The sequence below is a fragment of the Oncorhynchus keta genome, unplaced genomic scaffold (assembly GCF_023373465.1).
Source record: "Oncorhynchus keta strain PuntledgeMale-10-30-2019 unplaced genomic scaffold, Oket_V2 Un_contig_25821_pilon_pilon, whole genome shotgun sequence".
Taxonomy (NCBI): Eukaryota; Metazoa; Chordata; class Actinopteri; order Salmoniformes; family Salmonidae; genus Oncorhynchus; species Oncorhynchus keta.
The window spans coordinates 64,529-81,599 of record NW_026284641.1 but is presented as its reverse complement, the minus strand read 5'-3'; the positions used below and the strand labels follow the sequence as shown (position 1 = coordinate 81,599).

At 46.0% G+C, this 17,071-nt stretch overlaps 1 protein-coding gene across 3 annotated transcripts; it reads left to right on the top strand.

Moving 5' to 3' along the window:
- The first annotated feature begins 223 nt into the window (after window positions 1-223).
- Window positions 224-16,631, top strand: pogzb (pogo transposable element derived with ZNF domain b). 3 transcript variants are annotated; one of them, XM_052506322.1, is made up of 18 exons: window positions 224-2,304; window positions 2,749-2,951; window positions 3,074-3,173; window positions 3,307-3,552; window positions 3,654-3,767; window positions 3,892-3,968; window positions 4,086-4,327; window positions 4,554-4,699; window positions 4,835-4,935; window positions 5,043-5,189; window positions 5,730-5,864; window positions 6,302-6,519; window positions 6,857-6,997; window positions 7,109-7,168; window positions 7,263-7,375; window positions 11,830-13,488; window positions 13,802-13,838; window positions 13,957-16,631. In XM_052506322.1, exons 2-18 carry the CDS (start codon window positions 2,781-2,783, stop codon window positions 15,779-15,781), a joined length of 5,532 nt encoding a protein of 1,843 aa, XP_052362282.1. In that variant the 5' UTR covers window positions 224-2,304; window positions 2,749-2,780; the 3' UTR covers window positions 15,782-16,631. The 3 variants fall into 3 exon arrangements, with proteins under 3 accessions (XP_052362282.1, XP_052362283.1, XP_052362285.1); XM_052506323.1 differs by lacking the exons at window positions 224-2,304; window positions 2,749-2,951; window positions 3,074-3,173 and having other exon boundaries at window positions 3,444-3,571; XM_052506325.1 differs by lacking the exons at window positions 224-2,304; window positions 2,749-2,951; window positions 3,074-3,173 and having other exon boundaries at window positions 3,517-3,552; window positions 3,892-3,964.
- Window positions 16,632-17,071: the final 440 nt, after the last annotated feature.

Sequence of the window (17,071 nt, the reverse complement as noted above, 5' to 3'; positions counted from 1 at the left end):
GCTGTGAGATCCGGGAATGAATGTCCAGAGAGCAGTTGAAATCCAAGGACATGGAGAGAAAAAATGGTCCAGTATGTTCCGTTCCGAGCCGCGCTGCGCCTTACAAAACTGGCGATAGATTTTCGAGCTAAAGGATAGCTGATGACCACAAACCGTGGTTAGCTGAATACTAACGATTTGCCAGTAAAGAAGCTAACTAGCTTCTGAACTAGCTTCTGATTAGCTTCTATCTAGCTCCTGGCTAGATTCTGGTTAGTTTCTGGAATGCTTCTTGGAGTTTCTGGCTAGCTTCTGGCTAGCTTCTTGGAGGATTGCAGATTTGAGGTAAATAATACTTATTTATACATATAAATTGGTGAGGCGGGTTGCAGGACAGTGTTTTGAAGATGAGTTGATGGAAAATAAATAAAATGTACGTGAAAAAAAGATGTAAATATATATATATATACAGGACACGACAAGACGAGGACAAAAGACGTCTGAACTGCTATGCCATCTCGGGCAAAAGGGGGTACCGGTACAATGTGTCAATGTGCTGGGGCACCGGTGTCGAGGTAATTGACATAATTATGTACATGCAGGTAGGGTTGTTAAGTGGCTATGCATAGATAATAACAGAGTAGTAGCGGGGGTATCTGGGTAGCCATTTGATTAGCTGTTCAGGAGTCTTATGGCTTGGGGGTAGAAGCTGTTTAGAAGCCTCTTGGACCTAGACTTGGCGCTCCGGTACCACTTGCTGTGCTGTAGCAGAGAGAACAGTCTATGACTAGGGTGGGTGGAGTTTTTGACGATTTTTAGGGCCTTCTTCTGACACCGCCTGGTATAGAGATCCTGGATAGCAGGAAGCTTGGCTGGGCCGTACGCACTACCCTCTGAAGTGCCTTGCGGTCGGAGGCCAAGCAGTTGCCATACCAGGCAGTGATGCAAAAATGTTGAGGATCAGCGTGGTGGATGTGTAATCTACCCTTACCACCTGGGGGTGGCCTGTCTGGAAGTCTAGGATCCAGTTGCAGAGGGAGCTGTTTAGTCCCAGGGTCCTTAGCTTAGTGATGAGTTTTGAGGGCACTATGGTGTTGAATGCTGGGCTGTAGTCAATGAACAGCATTCTCACATACGTGTTCCTTTTGTCCAGGTGGGAATGGGCAGTGTGGAGTGCAATAGAGATTGCATCATCTGTGGATCTGTTGGTGCGGTATGCAAATTGGAGTAGGTCTAGGGTTTCTGGGATGATGGTGTTGATGTGGGCCATGACCAACTTTCAAAGCATTTAATGGCTACAGACATGAGTGCTACGGGTCGGTAGTCATTTAGGCAGGTTACCTTAGTGTTCTTGGGCACAGGGACTATGGTGGTCTGCATGAAACATGTTGGTATTACAGACTCAGACAGGGAGAGTTTGAAAATGTCAGTGAAGACACTTGCCAGTTGGTCAGCTCATGCTCAGAGTACACGTCCTGGTAATCGTCTGGCCCAGCGGCCTTGTGAATGTTGACCTGTTTGTAGGTCTTACTCACATCGGCTGCGGAGAGCGTGATCACACAGTCATCCGGAACAGTTGATGCTCTCATGCATGTTTCAGTGTTATTTGCCTCGAAGCGAGCATAGAAGTTATTTAGCTCGTCTGGTAGGCTCATGTCACTGGGCAGCTCTCGGCTGTGCTTCCCTTTGTAGTCTGTAATGGTTTGCAAGCCCTGCCACATACGACGAGTGTCGGGAACAGTCGGTGTAGTTCGATTCGATTGATGAATTAGGGTCAGTAATTAGTAAGGAACTCCCCTCACCTGGTTGTCTAGGTCTTAATTGAAAGGAAACACAAAAAAACAGCAGACACTAGGCCCTCCATGGAATAAGTTTGACACCCCTGGCATAGGACTATGCTGTGAAGGTGAATAAAATCAAAGTTTATTTGTCCTGTGCACAGGATACAACAAGGGTAAATAGTACAGTGAAATGCTTATTTGCAAGTTTTTCCTCAACAATGGAATATTCAATATCAATGGTCAAGAAGTAAGAAATACAGAATAAGAAACTGAAAAAAACAGCTCAGAATCAATACTAGGTCAGATCAAATAAAAACACAGGAGAATGGATGCTAATTCTCATGTAGGTTAACTGTACCTTGCTGTTTATGCCATTGTGTGTTTCCTGCAGTCTGTGAAGCCTCCTTTTTCTCCTCGACATCCCGAGAGACTCCAATTCCCAGCATACCCTCCCTCACTCCCTCAGCTGCACAACGTGTCCCGGCAACGGTTTCCAACACAATCCTGTCCTCCTCCTCTGTCTTGCAGCGTACCACTAGAGCACGTGAGTTGATGTTTTGGGGGGAAGGATGGTGTCTCAAACGCACACTGCCCAAAGGTTAAAACAGCTGTCGTTACTTTCAGAAACACAGGAAAAGCTCAGGAATTGATTTTCATTATTTGATTGTACAGGAGTATTTATACATGTGTTATACACCTCAGAGTTGGAAACTAAAGAGAATGCACAAACTGCTCCTTTTTAAAGTGGCAACACTGATTATAATATAGAACCGAGGACTGAAGCTGTTGTAGCAGACATGAGTGGCTCATGGTCTCGTGATGAGGTAGCCCCTGCCTACGACATCAAAATCAGTGTCATTCTCAGCAAAGGGGGAACGTCCTCTTGGTCTAACAGTCAAGACATTGGTTTCTCCCTTGGTAGACCTGAGTTCAGATCCCGCCCTGGACACTAACCACTAGGTTGTCCCCCTTCCTCTGTGTCCCTCAGCTCCTGTGTCATCATCGGTGTTACCTCAATTGATGGTCCCCACGGGAGTCCCTGGTATGCCCTCTCTGGTACCATCTGGCATGGTCCAGGGACAACAGCTGATCCAGATCCAAACCCCTACAGGTCTGAGCACCATGCTACTGCCCACAGCTGTTAACCCTGGTGCCGGCCCGGCCAATGCCCAGCAGATCTACTTCACCCAGGTACGGACTGCATCAGTGCTCATGGATCTTCTCTGACCTGCTTTGGTTCAGCTCAGCGAGGTGGAATGCATTTAAGAATGTATTTAACTTCATCTCATTACTATATCTACTATATCTCACAGGGTTTCCCGGTCCGAAACGTCAGGCCTGGGCAGAACCCTATGGGGATAGTTCTGAATTTACAGCAAGGCCAGATGATTCGACCCATCACCCTACTCTCTGGTAATTTTATAACTTTATATCTTTAATTTCAGCATCTTTATCCAGTGCTGTTTTCACAGAGCTACAATAGAAATACAGGGGTCCCAATGGTATAGTAACACCATTTTGTTAACAGCCCTCTCTCCTATGGTAGGACCTGGAGGGCAGTTCTTTGCTCCGTCTATGGGGATGCCTCAGGTTGTGACCCAGCCTGCACAGATTAGGCCCACTGCTGGCCCCAGTGGTGTTTTACGGCAGGCGGTGCCCAGCACCTTTGCCACTATGCAAATCCCTGCCACCCTCACCATCCGCGGGTCCAGTCACGCCCCCCTCACCACCACGGCTAGCACCATGGGCACCCGGCCCACTCTACTCAACACTTCCTCACAGCCTCAGATTTGTAAATTCTTATTTTATGGGTGGGTCTAAATTCAATGAAGTACAGCTTTTGTCTCTATAGTGACATCTGTTGAACATCCCCTGCTTTCCTTTGTGCTATAGTGAAATGGAACCAAGTCCCAGTCGCTCTCCAATCGCAGCTTCTGCAGATCGTCAAGAGCAATAGCCAGGCCAATGTACCTGTGGCCACGCCCCTGACACAGGGCAACACCAAAGGTACAGTGATTACATCCATATCAGATCTATTGCTCATTATCATATTCCCTCGCTGGTTCTAAGTGTAAAAATGTCGCTGAACAGAACATCGGGCAAATGTTTCCCTGTTCTGTTTGTTTTACAGTTGATCGGGAGGTAAAGATATGCCCCCGATGTGGAGCCCAATTCAAAATGCAAGAAGCACTTCAAGGACATATGTGTGTAAGAAGCTTAATCATATGCACCATAGAACATTCCAGATATTAAACAATGAACATTCACCACTAGTAATGATGAGAATGATGGCAATTTAAACTGTATTGAATTCCCCCTTCCCAGTTCTGCTGTCCAGACCTGGTCATTACTGCTGGGCCTTCAAGCAGCAGTGGCACTCAGAACCCCCTGCCAGAACTGGCTCCCAGCTCCAACCCAGACCCTCCGCCTAAGGTGGTTATGCTAGTGGATGATTTCTACTATGGCCACTTCGCAGGCCAACAGTCCCTGGTCGACAGTCAGCCCACGAAGCTGAACTATTCCTTCAAATGTGTCATCTGTCCCAAGAGGTCCAATAGCAACATTAGGTGAGGATGGGGTCCCCTGCTCCAGATACACACACAGTATGTACACATACAGGCTGACCATAAATTGATTTGAAATGACAACATTTAGGGGTAGAAGTATCAATCAAATGTTTGCATGTGATATGTTGCCACAAAAGTATCTGGACCACTTATTCAAGTGTTAGAACTATGCAAATGCAAATCTCAATTGATGGAAGGATGTTAACTGTGTGTGCGTGATCGGCAGGCTGATGGACCACATGAAGCAGCACCCAGAGATGACTAAATGGGTGGACCAACTGACCTCCTGCCAGCACTGCTTCCGCCAGTTCTCTACCAGCGCCCAGCTCCAGTACCATGTGGAGAATGCCCACGGGCCCACTCAGTCTTCCAGTACACCCTCACATTACCATACTTACATATTCACCTGTTGTTAAATATGCATCCTGTGAGATATATTTTCTTATGATTAAACTAAGTTGCATTTGATGTAGGATTTGTGATTCGTTTTCTCTATTGACCGTGCAGCTTGTTGTAAGATCTGTGAGTGGGCGTTTGAGAGTGAGCCAGTGTTCCTGCATCACATGAAGAACACCCACAAACCAGGAGAGATGCCCTATATTTGCCAGGTTGGTAACCTTTCACCTCCAGTTAAACAGGATATAATAAATGCTGGCCTTTCCATTTCCTCTCAGAACCACACCTTCCTGAAGTCCCATCCCTTCTTCTTTTCAAGGTGTGTCGGTACCGGTCTTCTTTCTTTTCTGATGTGTACAACCACTTCTGTACCAATCATGCAAAGACATGCAACCAGCTGTGTGTCTACTGCCTGAAGGTGTTCAAGAGCCCCAACTCCTACCAGCAGCATTACATACGACACCAGGTAGAGGAACAACCCAGGCCCATTACATTTTATGTCATTTAGCAGACGCTCTTATCCAGAACAATTTACAGTAGTGAGTGCATACATTTTCTCATACTGGTCCCCCGTGGGAATCAAACCCACAACCCTGGTGTTGCAAGTCCCATGCTCTACCAACTAAGCCACAAAGGACCATAAAAAAGTAAGCATCGTTCCCATTTAAAACTGTTGTAAAGAATTTACTTAAAGGAAGGTATTTTCTTAAAGTGCAAAAAAGTATTTATGGCCTGGTTTCCCACACTCATATTATACCTAGTCTTAGATTAAACACCAATCTCAACAGAGAATCTTCATTGTAAGTGTGTATTTAGTCCAGGACTAGGATTAATTTGGGTCTGGGAAACCGGTCCCATATGTTTTATAAAGGCAGTGATACTGCAAAGTAGGCGTTGCAAGAAAAAGTGTTTTGTAAACTCTTGTACAAAGACAAAACGAGATCACAATTTCTTCTGCAGTTTATGTATATCCCTGAAACGCTGAACCCAACTCTTGATTTTTCAGGCCAGTAGAGCGAGTCACTGCAACAAGTGCCGTTTGCAGTTCCTCTCTGCCACTGACAGGATGGAGCACAAAACCCACAGCCACAGGACCTTCCGCAAACCCAAGCAGCTGGAGGGGCTCCAACCTGGGACTAAAGTGAGTTTATGAACAGCTTCATTTCACTGATTAGACCTTCTCTTACTTGTGCCACAAAGTGACATCATCCACAGAGAAATGTCTTGCCACTTTATCTACACTCTTAGTAGAAAAGGTGCTTTCTGCTATTCCCATAGGAGAACCTTTGAAGAACCTTTTTTGGTTCCATGTAGAATCCTTACAGGGGGTTCAACATTGGAACCCAAAATAAGGGTTCTACATGGAAACCAAAAGGGTTCTCCTATGGGGATAGCCGAAAAACCCTTTTGGAACCCTTTTTTCTAAGAGCGTAGAGATTCAGGCAATTTACTTGTTGGACAAGGTTAACCAAAAAGAAATGCATGTCCTAGATCAAGAAGAGTTATATTAGTATAGGTATAGTATTCATACGTAGAATGGGGTTAAACACTGTGTTCTATTCTTGTCTGTGTACTTAGGTGACCATCAGGGCATATTCCCACCACAAGGGACAGTTGCCCAAGAATGTACCTATGGACTATAAGACGACAGGCCCCACTCCTCAGGCGGGCCAGACCTACACAAACATACAACATAAACTACAACATCAGTCCAAACCACCTCCACAAACAACCAGAACCACCATGAGGAAATCCATCAAGCAGTTGGACCTGCTCACCAAGTTTCAGAAACGGAGGTGAGTAAAAGTCATATTGTTGTACATGGAGCGACTACAAATCCCAGGAGCTCTTCTATCATTAATCTCAGACTTAGTTTTTGATTGAGAAGTGTGACAGTAGCGCTAGCTTGCCCTCTGAGAGCATGTATAAACATAATCATCATTTGGTGGGTGTTTGTTATTTTTCACACATGTACACATGTGTATTAATACGTGTGTGTGAGTTGGAAATACGTTATTTTTTGCATATCCCAACTCTCCCTGAAACACCCTTGGAGGGTTGGCTCACAGCCAGGGTGATGTATAAATGCATATATTGTGGCTGAAGTGTCTGACCTCTGTGTGACCTCTACAGTGTGTCTCTAGTCAAGCAGCGGTGCATGGAGTGCAGCTCAGACGTACCCAGCTTCCCCGACCACTACCCCACCTTCGTCCACTGTGCTGTGTGCCCCTACAGCACCTGCTGTTCGCGCTCCTACGCAGACCACATGATTACGTGAGTCAAGCTTCAATATAGATCATGTTTTATTAGTCAAGGAAACAATGGTTCATTCATTGATCATAGATGACTTGGACAGTTTGATAGTGTTAATTTCTCTTGTTGCAGAAATCATGCACCACGTATGAAAACCAACCGGGTCCCCCTGCACAAGCGGCCTCCCCCTTGGTAATGGACACCTTTTCCACTGTGTTTTTAATCTTTTTTGCCTTGCCAGTTACTAGAGACACGTTCCAACCTTCTTTCCCTCTGTTCCACACAGCTATTTGAAGCTGCGGTGTGAGCTCTGTGACTTCAGCTCTCAGACAGGGGACCTTATGGCCAAGCACCTGGCCCAGGACCCAAGTCACGGCTCCAGCACCTGTACACCAAACAGTAGGTGTCTTCAAGCTCCCCACAGAACTCCAAACCGATAGCCTTTGCATGTCAGTTTTACCATGGAAGGAGAAATATGCTTTATATTTGCAGTTTAGAAAATGTTTTGAAATTGCTAGCACAATTTATAAAGTGTATACTACTACGTACAATGCATAAGCATTTAGACATGAACATTTATACACCATTAATCTTATTCATGAAATGTACTATAACGTAGAACCAGGATGGCAACACCCTAACAAAATGTATCTATTCATGGTGACATTTTGTGCAAAATGTGCCAGCAAAAGAGCCCCATGATTTGACATCTAGTTGTGGTGGGTTGCTGTCGTTATTTGCTTCGTTGTTTAACTTGGCCTGATGCCAAATGTTTTATTGCACAAGGTGTTGAGCTTATCTCCCCTTGTGAACACTGAAAGACATGGTAGGATTATTGAACAGTGAGACATGGTTCACACCAGATATTGTACAGTGAGAGATGGTACACACCAGATATTGTACAGTGAGAGATGGTACACACCAGATATTGTACAGTGAGACATGGTTCACACCAGATATTGTACAGTGAGAGACATGGTTCACACCAGATATTGTACAGTGAGACATGGTTCACACCAGATATTGTACAGTGAGACATGGTTCACACCAGATATTGTACAGTGAGAGACAGATATTGTACAGATATTGAGAGACATGATATTGTACACACCAGATATTGTACAGTGAGAGACATGGTTCACACCAGATATTGTACAGTGAGACATGGTTCACACCAGATATTGTACAGTGAGACATGGTTCACACCAGATATTGTACAGTGAGACATGGTTCACACCAGATATTGTACAGTGAGAGACGGTACATATTGTACAGTGAGACATGGTTCACACCAGATATTGTACAGTGAGAGGTTCACATATTGTACAGTGAGACATGGTTCACAGATATTGTTCACACCAGATATTGTACAGTGAGACATGGTTCACACCAGATATTGTACAGTGAGACATGGTTCACACCAGATATTGTACAGTGAGACATGGTTCACACCAGATATTGTACAGTGAGAGACATGGTTCACACCAGATATTGTACAGTGAGACATGGTTCACACCAGATATTGTACAGTGAGACATGGTTCACACCAGATATTGTACAGTGAGACATGGTTCACACCAGATATTGTACAGTGAGACATGGTTCACACCAGATATTGTACAGTGAGACATGGTTCACACCAGATATTGTACAGTGAGACAGATATTGTACAGTGAGACATGGTTCACACAGATATTGTACAGTGAGACATGGTTCACACCAGATATTGTACAGTGAGAGACACAGATATTGTACAGTGAGACATGGTTCACACCAGATATTGTACAGTGAGACATGGTTCACACCAGATATTGTACAGTGAGACATGGTTCACACCAGATATTGTACAGTGAGACATGGTTCACACCAGATATTGTACAGTGAGAGACATGGTTCACACCAGATATTGTACAGTGAGACATGGTTCACACCAGATATTGTACAGTGAGAGACATGGTTCACACCAGATATTGTACAGTGAGAGACATGGTTCACACCAGATATTGTACAGTGAGAGACATGGTTCACACCAGATATTGTACAGTGAGAGACAGTACACACCAGATATTGTACAGTGAGAGACAGTACACACCAGATATTGTACAGTGAGAGACAGTACAGATGACAGTGAGAGACATGTACACACCAGATATTGTACAGTGAGACAGTGCACAGTGAGAGACACACACAGATATTGTACAGTGAGAGACAGTTCACACCAGATATTGTACAGTGAGAGACATGTACACCAGATGGTGAGAGACAGTACACACCAGATATTGTACAGTGAGAGACATGAGATATTGTACAGTGAGAGACATTCACACCAGATATTGTACAGTACAGTGATATTGTACAGTGAGAGACAGACACCAGATATTGTACATGGTTCACACAGATATTGTACAGTGAGACAGACACCAGATATTGTACAGTGAGAGACATGGTTCACACCAGATATTGTACAGTGAGACATGGTTCACACCAGATATTGTACAGTGAGAGATGGTTCACACCAGATATTGTACAGTGAGACATGGTTCACACCAGATATTGTACAGTGAGACATGGTTCACACCAGATATTGTACAGTGAGACATGGTTCACACCAGATATTGTACAGTGAGAGATGGTTCACACCAGATATTGTACAGTGAGAGACAGTTCACACCAGATATTGTACAGTGAGAGACAGTACACACCAGATATTGTACAGTGAGAGACATGGTACACACCAGATATTGTACAGTGAGAGACATGGTTCACACCAGATATTGTACAGTGAGACATGGTACACACCAGATATTGTACAGTGAGAGACATGGTACACACCAGATATTGTACAGTGAGAGACAGTACACACCAGATATTGTACAGTGAGACATGGTTCACACCAGATATTGTACAGTGAGAGACATGTACAGATATTGTACAGTGAGACATGGTACACACCAGATATTGTACAGTGAGACATGGTTCACACCAGATATTGTACAGTGAGAGACAGTAAACACCAGATATTGTACAGTGAGACATGGTTCACACCAGATATTGTACAGTGAGACATGGTTCACACCAGATATTGTACAGTGAGACATGGTTCACACCAGATATTGTACAGTGAGACATGGTTCACACCAGATATTGTACAGTGAGAGACATGTTCACACCAGATATTGTACAGTGAGAGACATGGTACACACCAGATATTGTACAGTGAGACATGGTTCACACCAGATATTGTACAGTGAGAGACAGATATTGTACAGTGAGATATTGTACAGTGAGACATGGTTCACACCAGATATTGTACAGTGAGTACAGATGTACAGTGAGACATGGTTCACACCAGATATTGTACAGTGAGACATGGTTCACACCAGATATTGTACAGTGAGACATGGTTCACACCAGATATTGTACAGTGAGAGACGGTTCACACCAGATATTGTACAGTGAGACATGGTTCAACCAGATATTGTACAGTGAGAGACATCACACCAGATATTGTAAGTGAGACATTTGATATTGTACAGTGAGAGATATATTGTACAGTGAGACATGGTTCAGATATTGTACAGTGAGGCCTATTGTATGTTCACACCAGATATTGTACAGTGAGAGACATGGTTCACACCAGATATTGTACAGTGAGAGACACACACCAGATATTGTACAGTGAGAGACATGGTACACACCAGATATTGTACAGTGAGACATGGTTCCTATTGTACCTAATATTGTAAGTGAGACATATTTGTACAGTGAGAGAAACTTTGTAAAAAATCCCCTCACACCAGAAATCATAAATATTTGTACATCTATATTGGTTAGAACAAGGCCTTATGTTCTGGTCATGCGGTCGCACTAAAGCTATTGGCCCTACCTAATGTAAAACTATTTTTACAAACTTGTAAACACAAAAAAAAAATGAAATGGTGAGCGAGTATAGGCCGTGTGTGTGTGTGTGTGTGTGTGTGTGTGTGTGTGTGTGTGTGTGTGTGTGTGTGTGTGTGTGTGTGTGTGTGTGTGTGTGTGTGTGTCTACAAAAAGTAATGTGGCAAAAGATGAACCACACACTTATTCACAACCACACACAACAGGTGTTTGTTACCACACATTCCCCTTCTCTTCATTAATGAGGTCAAAGAACTCTACATGGCTGCATCCCATGTTGCTCGTTCACACACTATCATCAACTAGATTCAGCCACGTGACCATTTTAGTTTTTCTTGAGGGGATGGTCAGGGGGCCAAAACATAATTACAAATAATTTGTAGACTGCAAATTGACCTCAAAGCCCAAACGGATATAATATCTAAAACATAATTTCAAACCTTGCTTACATTTGTATAAGATCACATATCTATCTCTCTTATGCGTGGGAATACATTAGAACAGGAAATGTAAATCACCTGGCCCTGATTTGCTGGTGTGTTTACAGTCTTATGTCCAACAAAGAGGCCTGTGGGCTGCCACTTGTGGAACCCTGCATTACAGGAACTGACAGATTGTTGTACATCAAGACACACTCCAAAGCATGTTTTGTGCCAGAGTAAATAGGAAAATGTGTGGAGTCTAAAAATGACCCAAGTGCAGAGGAGTAATGTCTTACCAAGGAGACTGTCTGCATACCAATCTGTTTTCCTCTGCCGTTTATGTTGTCTTCAGACTACTGGCCTGTTGAGAAGGTGTTATATTTTACCCTCGTTCCAAACACATGGTGTTGTAAAAGTGGACTTGCGCTGACATAAGAAATGGCCCAGGGTGTTTATAAAAGTAAAGTTGTCAACGTGGCTGTGTGGAGCAGAAGACTAACTGTTGTTCCTGTGATCCCCTTCCCTCCCCCACAGAGTCTCTGGAGTCTGACATTGAGTTCTGCCAAGAGGAGGAGGAGGACAAATCCGGGGGGGGTGTGGAAGTGGGGAGGTCTGAATGGGCGTTAATGGAGAACTGGAGAGAACCTCTGCTGAGAGGCACCAACTCCGCAACCATCCTCGACTTCACAGAGAGCTGCGGTCCTCGCCAGTCCTTAAACAAAAACAGCGACGCTGTCGACTACTTCAACCTGCTCTTCCCGTACTCGCTCATGGAGCTCATCGCCAACGAGACCAACGCCAAGGCCAAGACCTGCCAGTTTCTTGGGCAGCGTGACCCGGACTGGGTCCCTGTTGCCGCTCACGAGATCAAGGGCTTCATAGGTCTCAGTATCCTCATGGGCCTTCAGAGCCTCCCAGAGCCTGCCAACTACTGGTCCTGGCAGCACTACGACAACTGCCACACCTTCTTCAGGGCCATGTCCATCAAGCGCTTCCAGCAGATCTCCAACAACATCTGGATGGGTAGTCTGCTCACCTCCATGGAGGAGGAGGAGGAGGAGGAGGGGGAGGGCAGTGGCAGCGACAGGCTGCGTCTCTTTAGACCTATGCTGAGCATCCTTGGCGACTCCATGTGGGAAGCCTACCAACCCAACCGGTGCCTTGCCATCGACCGGGCCCTGCTGCCCAGTCTGGAGACGGAGGCTGGCCAAGCCAAAGGGAACCCCAAGGCCCAACCAGGGGTGTGGCTGCTGTGTGACTCCAAGTCGGGCTACTGCCACCGACTGCTCATCCACATGGGGAGGGAGAAGGAGAATGAGCTGGGGTTCAGTGTCGTTCCCCCCTTAGTGGAGGGACTCCAGCAGAAACACCACCAGCTCTTCCTGGGTAGCTCACTGGCCTCTGCCCCTCTCATGCAGAAGCTCTTGGACCAGGGCATTTATGCCTCTAGCTCCTTTCCTCCACCAAGCCCCATCCTCCCCAGGGAGCTGTGGGAGCAGGGTAAGTTGGAGAAGCCTGGGGACTTCCTGCAGAGGCAGTTGGGTCCCCTGCTGGCCACCCGCTGGAAAGACACCAAGGAGATGGGCTGCCTGTCCACCAACGCCAGGCCGGGGCAGCCAGACACAGTGTGGAGGAAGTCTCAAACCAAAGTGGGCGAACTCAGCCCCATCGAGCGGCCCTTAGCCTTCCGACTTCTGCAGGAGAATATGCGAGGAGTTGACATCTGCAAACAGCTGCTTGCCTGCAACCCTCTAGGAGGGCTGCCACTAGACAAGCACTGGCGCAGTCTCTTCTGGTTCCTGGTCAACCTGAGCATAGTTAATGCCTTCATAGTGCTGCGGGAGAGCCGCAAAGAGAACCCACCGTCATGGGTGCAGGGCGGACTCTTTACCCAGGCAAACTTTCGAAAGCGCTTAGGGCATCAGCTAGCCAAGTGTGCAGAGAGACAAGCACGCATCCACTCTGAGAATAAAGAGGGACTAGCGAGCGTGCGAGAAGTTGCCCTGCAAGGCAATCCAAATAAACTAAGGCACAGATTGGTTAAACTCACCGCCAAGACCAAGAGATGCAAGAACTGCAATCTGAAGAACCTGCGCCATGAGAGCGTGTTTGGATGCATCGTTTGCAAAGCCAACCTGTGCAAGCAGCCCAGCTGCTTCTGGGAGTATCATGGCTTCTCACCCCACCACTCAGGTCAATCATTTATTTGATGTTTTGTAGATTCACACACAATAATATCATCTCTTGTGATACCAAAACACATACAGTATATAATAAATTCAAGACTAGCTTCATCTCTATGAGTATACAAGCGTCAAAGTCATTGTCTGTGACTGCTTGACAGGGGAACTGTGAAGGATGATATTAATAATACATTATGACAGGGAAAACAAAGTCTACATAGTTCAACCTGAAACAGAAATGTTTGTAACACTTACATTTAGCTGCGTGCTCTTTCTTTTCAAATCTAAATCTCTTTATCCTCTCTCTCTTTCTTTTTTAACAGGCTCCCCTAATGTTGGATTCATCATGGAGGACATGAGGTACTTTACGAGACACACTCCAGCCGTTTCACACAATTTACTCCCCCCAAAATATTGTGATTAATTGAGATGTTTTATCTGTCATGCCTCAAATACCACTCATCTTTCTTTCCTGCAGAAACACCATGGGAGCAGACCGCTTTGACGACAGCAGCGAGTGGGGTCCCTTAGGGCCGGAGAGTGACCTGGACGAGGCAATGGCCCCAGTGGAGGACATGGGCTCAGACACAGACAATGAAGAAATGGAGGTTGAAGCTCTTGGCAAGGACGTTGATGAAATTGTTAATGCAGGGGAGTCTAAACAGCAGCCTGCTGTATCTGACCCTCCCATCACCCCTCCGACAGTACGCCCGGTGGTAAAAGAACGAGAGGACACCCTCTCTGTGCGTCTGCTGAGGATAGTGCTGTTCGCTCTGTGCTGCGGGGAACGTCAAGCCGCCAAGCAGCTATCCACCCAGTCTAATCTCATCCGGGCCTGTCTGAAGAACAAGGAGAAGCAGCTGGAACGTGATGGCCGGGGACCCGGCAAGGGAGAGGCGGTGGAGCGCATGGTGGAGTGGGTCATGGCCCAGCGAGAGCAGCAGCTGCCGCTCAACGAGAAGAACCTTTTTCAGAGGGCTTCTGAGATCCACAGCCAGAACGGTCACAGCAGCGCCTTCCGCATCTCTTATGACTGGGCTGTGAGCTTCATGCTGCAGCATAGCCTTGGCTGGCAGGCTGTTGGGCGGACTGCCACGGTCAGCTGCCGCTTGCCACGCTCCATGGAGGACAACGCTAACTCCTTCACCAAGTTCACCCGCAAGCACATCCAGGCCCACAATCTGCCCCACACAGGCATAGCTGCCATGGACGAGCTGTCTGTCTTTGTAGACATTGAGGCGCTTGCGGATCCAGCCAAAGTGGATAAAGAAGAGGCTCTCCAGCTGGTGGGAACCAGGGAACCTCTGGTCACCATCTATCTTTCAGCGCTGGCCGATGGCACCATGCTACGCACCCTGGTCCTAATCAAGGGGCAGCTCCCCAAGATGCAGGGCACAGGCCTCCCCAACTCTGTCCTGCTGGAGGCCAAGGTGGAGGGATTCACCAGGGACGAGGAGTTGGCACTGTGGGAGTCTCAGGTGTGGCGCCAACATATGCTGGACCAGAACAGGAGTGCCAAAGGCATGCTGATCCTGGACGGCCACCGTGGACACGTGTCTAAGGACTTCTTGACCACCCTTGGTGCCACTGGCACCCTTCCGGCCGTGGTCCCCGCTGGCTGCACCTGCCGCCTCCAGCCCCTGGAGATGTGCCTGCGGCCCGTGCTGCAGAGTTTCTTGCTGGCCCGCTGGGCCCGGCTGGCTGCCGAGGGTGGGGCAGCAGGGGCCACACACAAAGACCTAGTGCAGCTGCTAGTGGCCTGGCTAGTGGAGGCTTTGTCCTACCTAAAGGAACAGCCTGATCTGCTGCGACAGTCCTTCCACCTTACTGACTTGGTCCCTGGGCAGCGGGACCAGGAAATGACCAAGACTCTGGCAGAGACCCAGTCAGAGCTGATGAGTACTCTCAGAGAGGCCCTGCTAGGTCCTGAGGTTCTGGAGCCAGAGTCACCAGCAGAGCTCGAGCAGGAAGACAGCAGGGGTACAGAGGACATGGAGGCTGGAGAAGAGAGGGTAGATGAGGAGCAAGAGGCTGGAGAAGAGAGGGTAGATGAGGAGCAAGAGGCTGGAGAAGAGAGGGTAGATGAGGAGCAAGAGGTTAAAGAAGGGAAGGTAGATGAAGAGCAGGAAAGTGAAGAAGGGACATTAGATGAGAATCACAAGGTAGCTATAGAAATGGACACAAGAAAGGATAACATATTGGAAAAGGGAGAAGAAGAGATGGAGCCGCTGCCAGAGAGCCAGGAGGGCCCCATGAGGATGTCTCCCCCTCTTAGTCCTTCCCTTTCACAAACTCTGAGTTGAATACTTCGGTCCTACTCAAGAACATCTGCCGTGTTGCCTTAGGCCACACAACCTGTAGTTCTTCCCTGCAAATGGCCACAGAAGATTACAGTGCATACTGTTAAAGTACAATTGGTCAACCTTTTTTTTATGTCATCAGTGTGGGGAAACTGAGTGGGGATCCCTTGTTTGACTTGACAGGTTCGATGTTTTGCTTTAATGAACACTATGACGCACAACAGACTGGATCCAAACTCCATCAACCGTAAGGCATGTTCTTGTGGTGTTAGAAATCAAATCTAAACAGTTCATCAGCTGAACACAAGACATTTTAAGGTGCTATACTGTACATTAATACATTCTTAATTCAGTTTGAGAATATTTACTATGCATTGTTTAGTCTTTTCTAAAAGTTCAATGCCTTTTTGACAGATTGGTGTTGGTTTACAAATTTGCCTCCAACTTTTTCTTCCTTATCCCTTATTGCACTCAAATGACTTTACATACATTCTTTCCTTACCTTGAAAGTAGCCTAATCTATGGGCTAGAGAGACTCAGCCATATTGCTAGAAGGCTAGTAATGACGGCCTACAGCTATATAGAGTATTCTATTTATCTTAAGGACTTATAAACAAATGTGATTTGGGTGAACTACCATGTTCTCTTGCCTGTGTCTGTCAGATTGTAGTACTGAGGAAGGGTTGACAAGCTTGAGAAATGTTGGGAATGTTGAATTCCTTATGGAGTTACATAATATCTAATGCGTTTTGCAGATGTCCAATATGTTATTTAACAAGTATCTGAACTGTACCTCATTTGTCACAGTCATGGACACACAGAGATGAAATTAAATTCATCCTTTCTTTTCTGACTTGTCTTTGGTCTGCTCAATACTTCCAAAGGGACATGGGGGATATTGAAATCGTGACAAGTCCTGAAGATTCTGAATCTCTTGTAAGAAAAACATTTCCTGCATTTGATTAGGCGTGAGAAGCGCAATCTGGGATATTTCCTGCAGCTCAGTGGTCATTTTGATGAATGACATAGCCTAGGCCCTTACAATTCTTGATCAAATAGAACTTTAAAAATGTTTTATGGGTTTGTACAAATATCATACGGCCTAAATTCAAAATATAAGTTTTTAAAACTACTGTTTCTGTTTTTGATGTAATTTCAGTCTGTAATGTATATCTTCAAAATATGATTTAAAAAGCAGTCAATATTTTATAGATTTGAAATAGTTTTTTTTGTCTACGGACTGAAACACAATATTGGTAAAACTCCAGATTGTGACTTTAATCTCACATTTCC

Coding starts and splice junctions, on each gene's coding strand:
- pogzb (XM_052506322.1), top strand. CDS start 2,781: ATGGTCCCCACGGGAGTCCCTGGTATGCCCTCTCTGGTACCATCTGGC. Junction 3,969..4,085: donor CACTTCAAGGACATATGTGT/GTAAGAAGCTTA, acceptor CCCCCTTCCCAG/TTCTGCTGTCCAGACCTGGT. Junction 4,328..4,553: donor AGGTCCAATAGCAACATTAG/GTGAGGATGGGG, acceptor CGTGATCGGCAG/GCTGATGGACCACATGAAGC.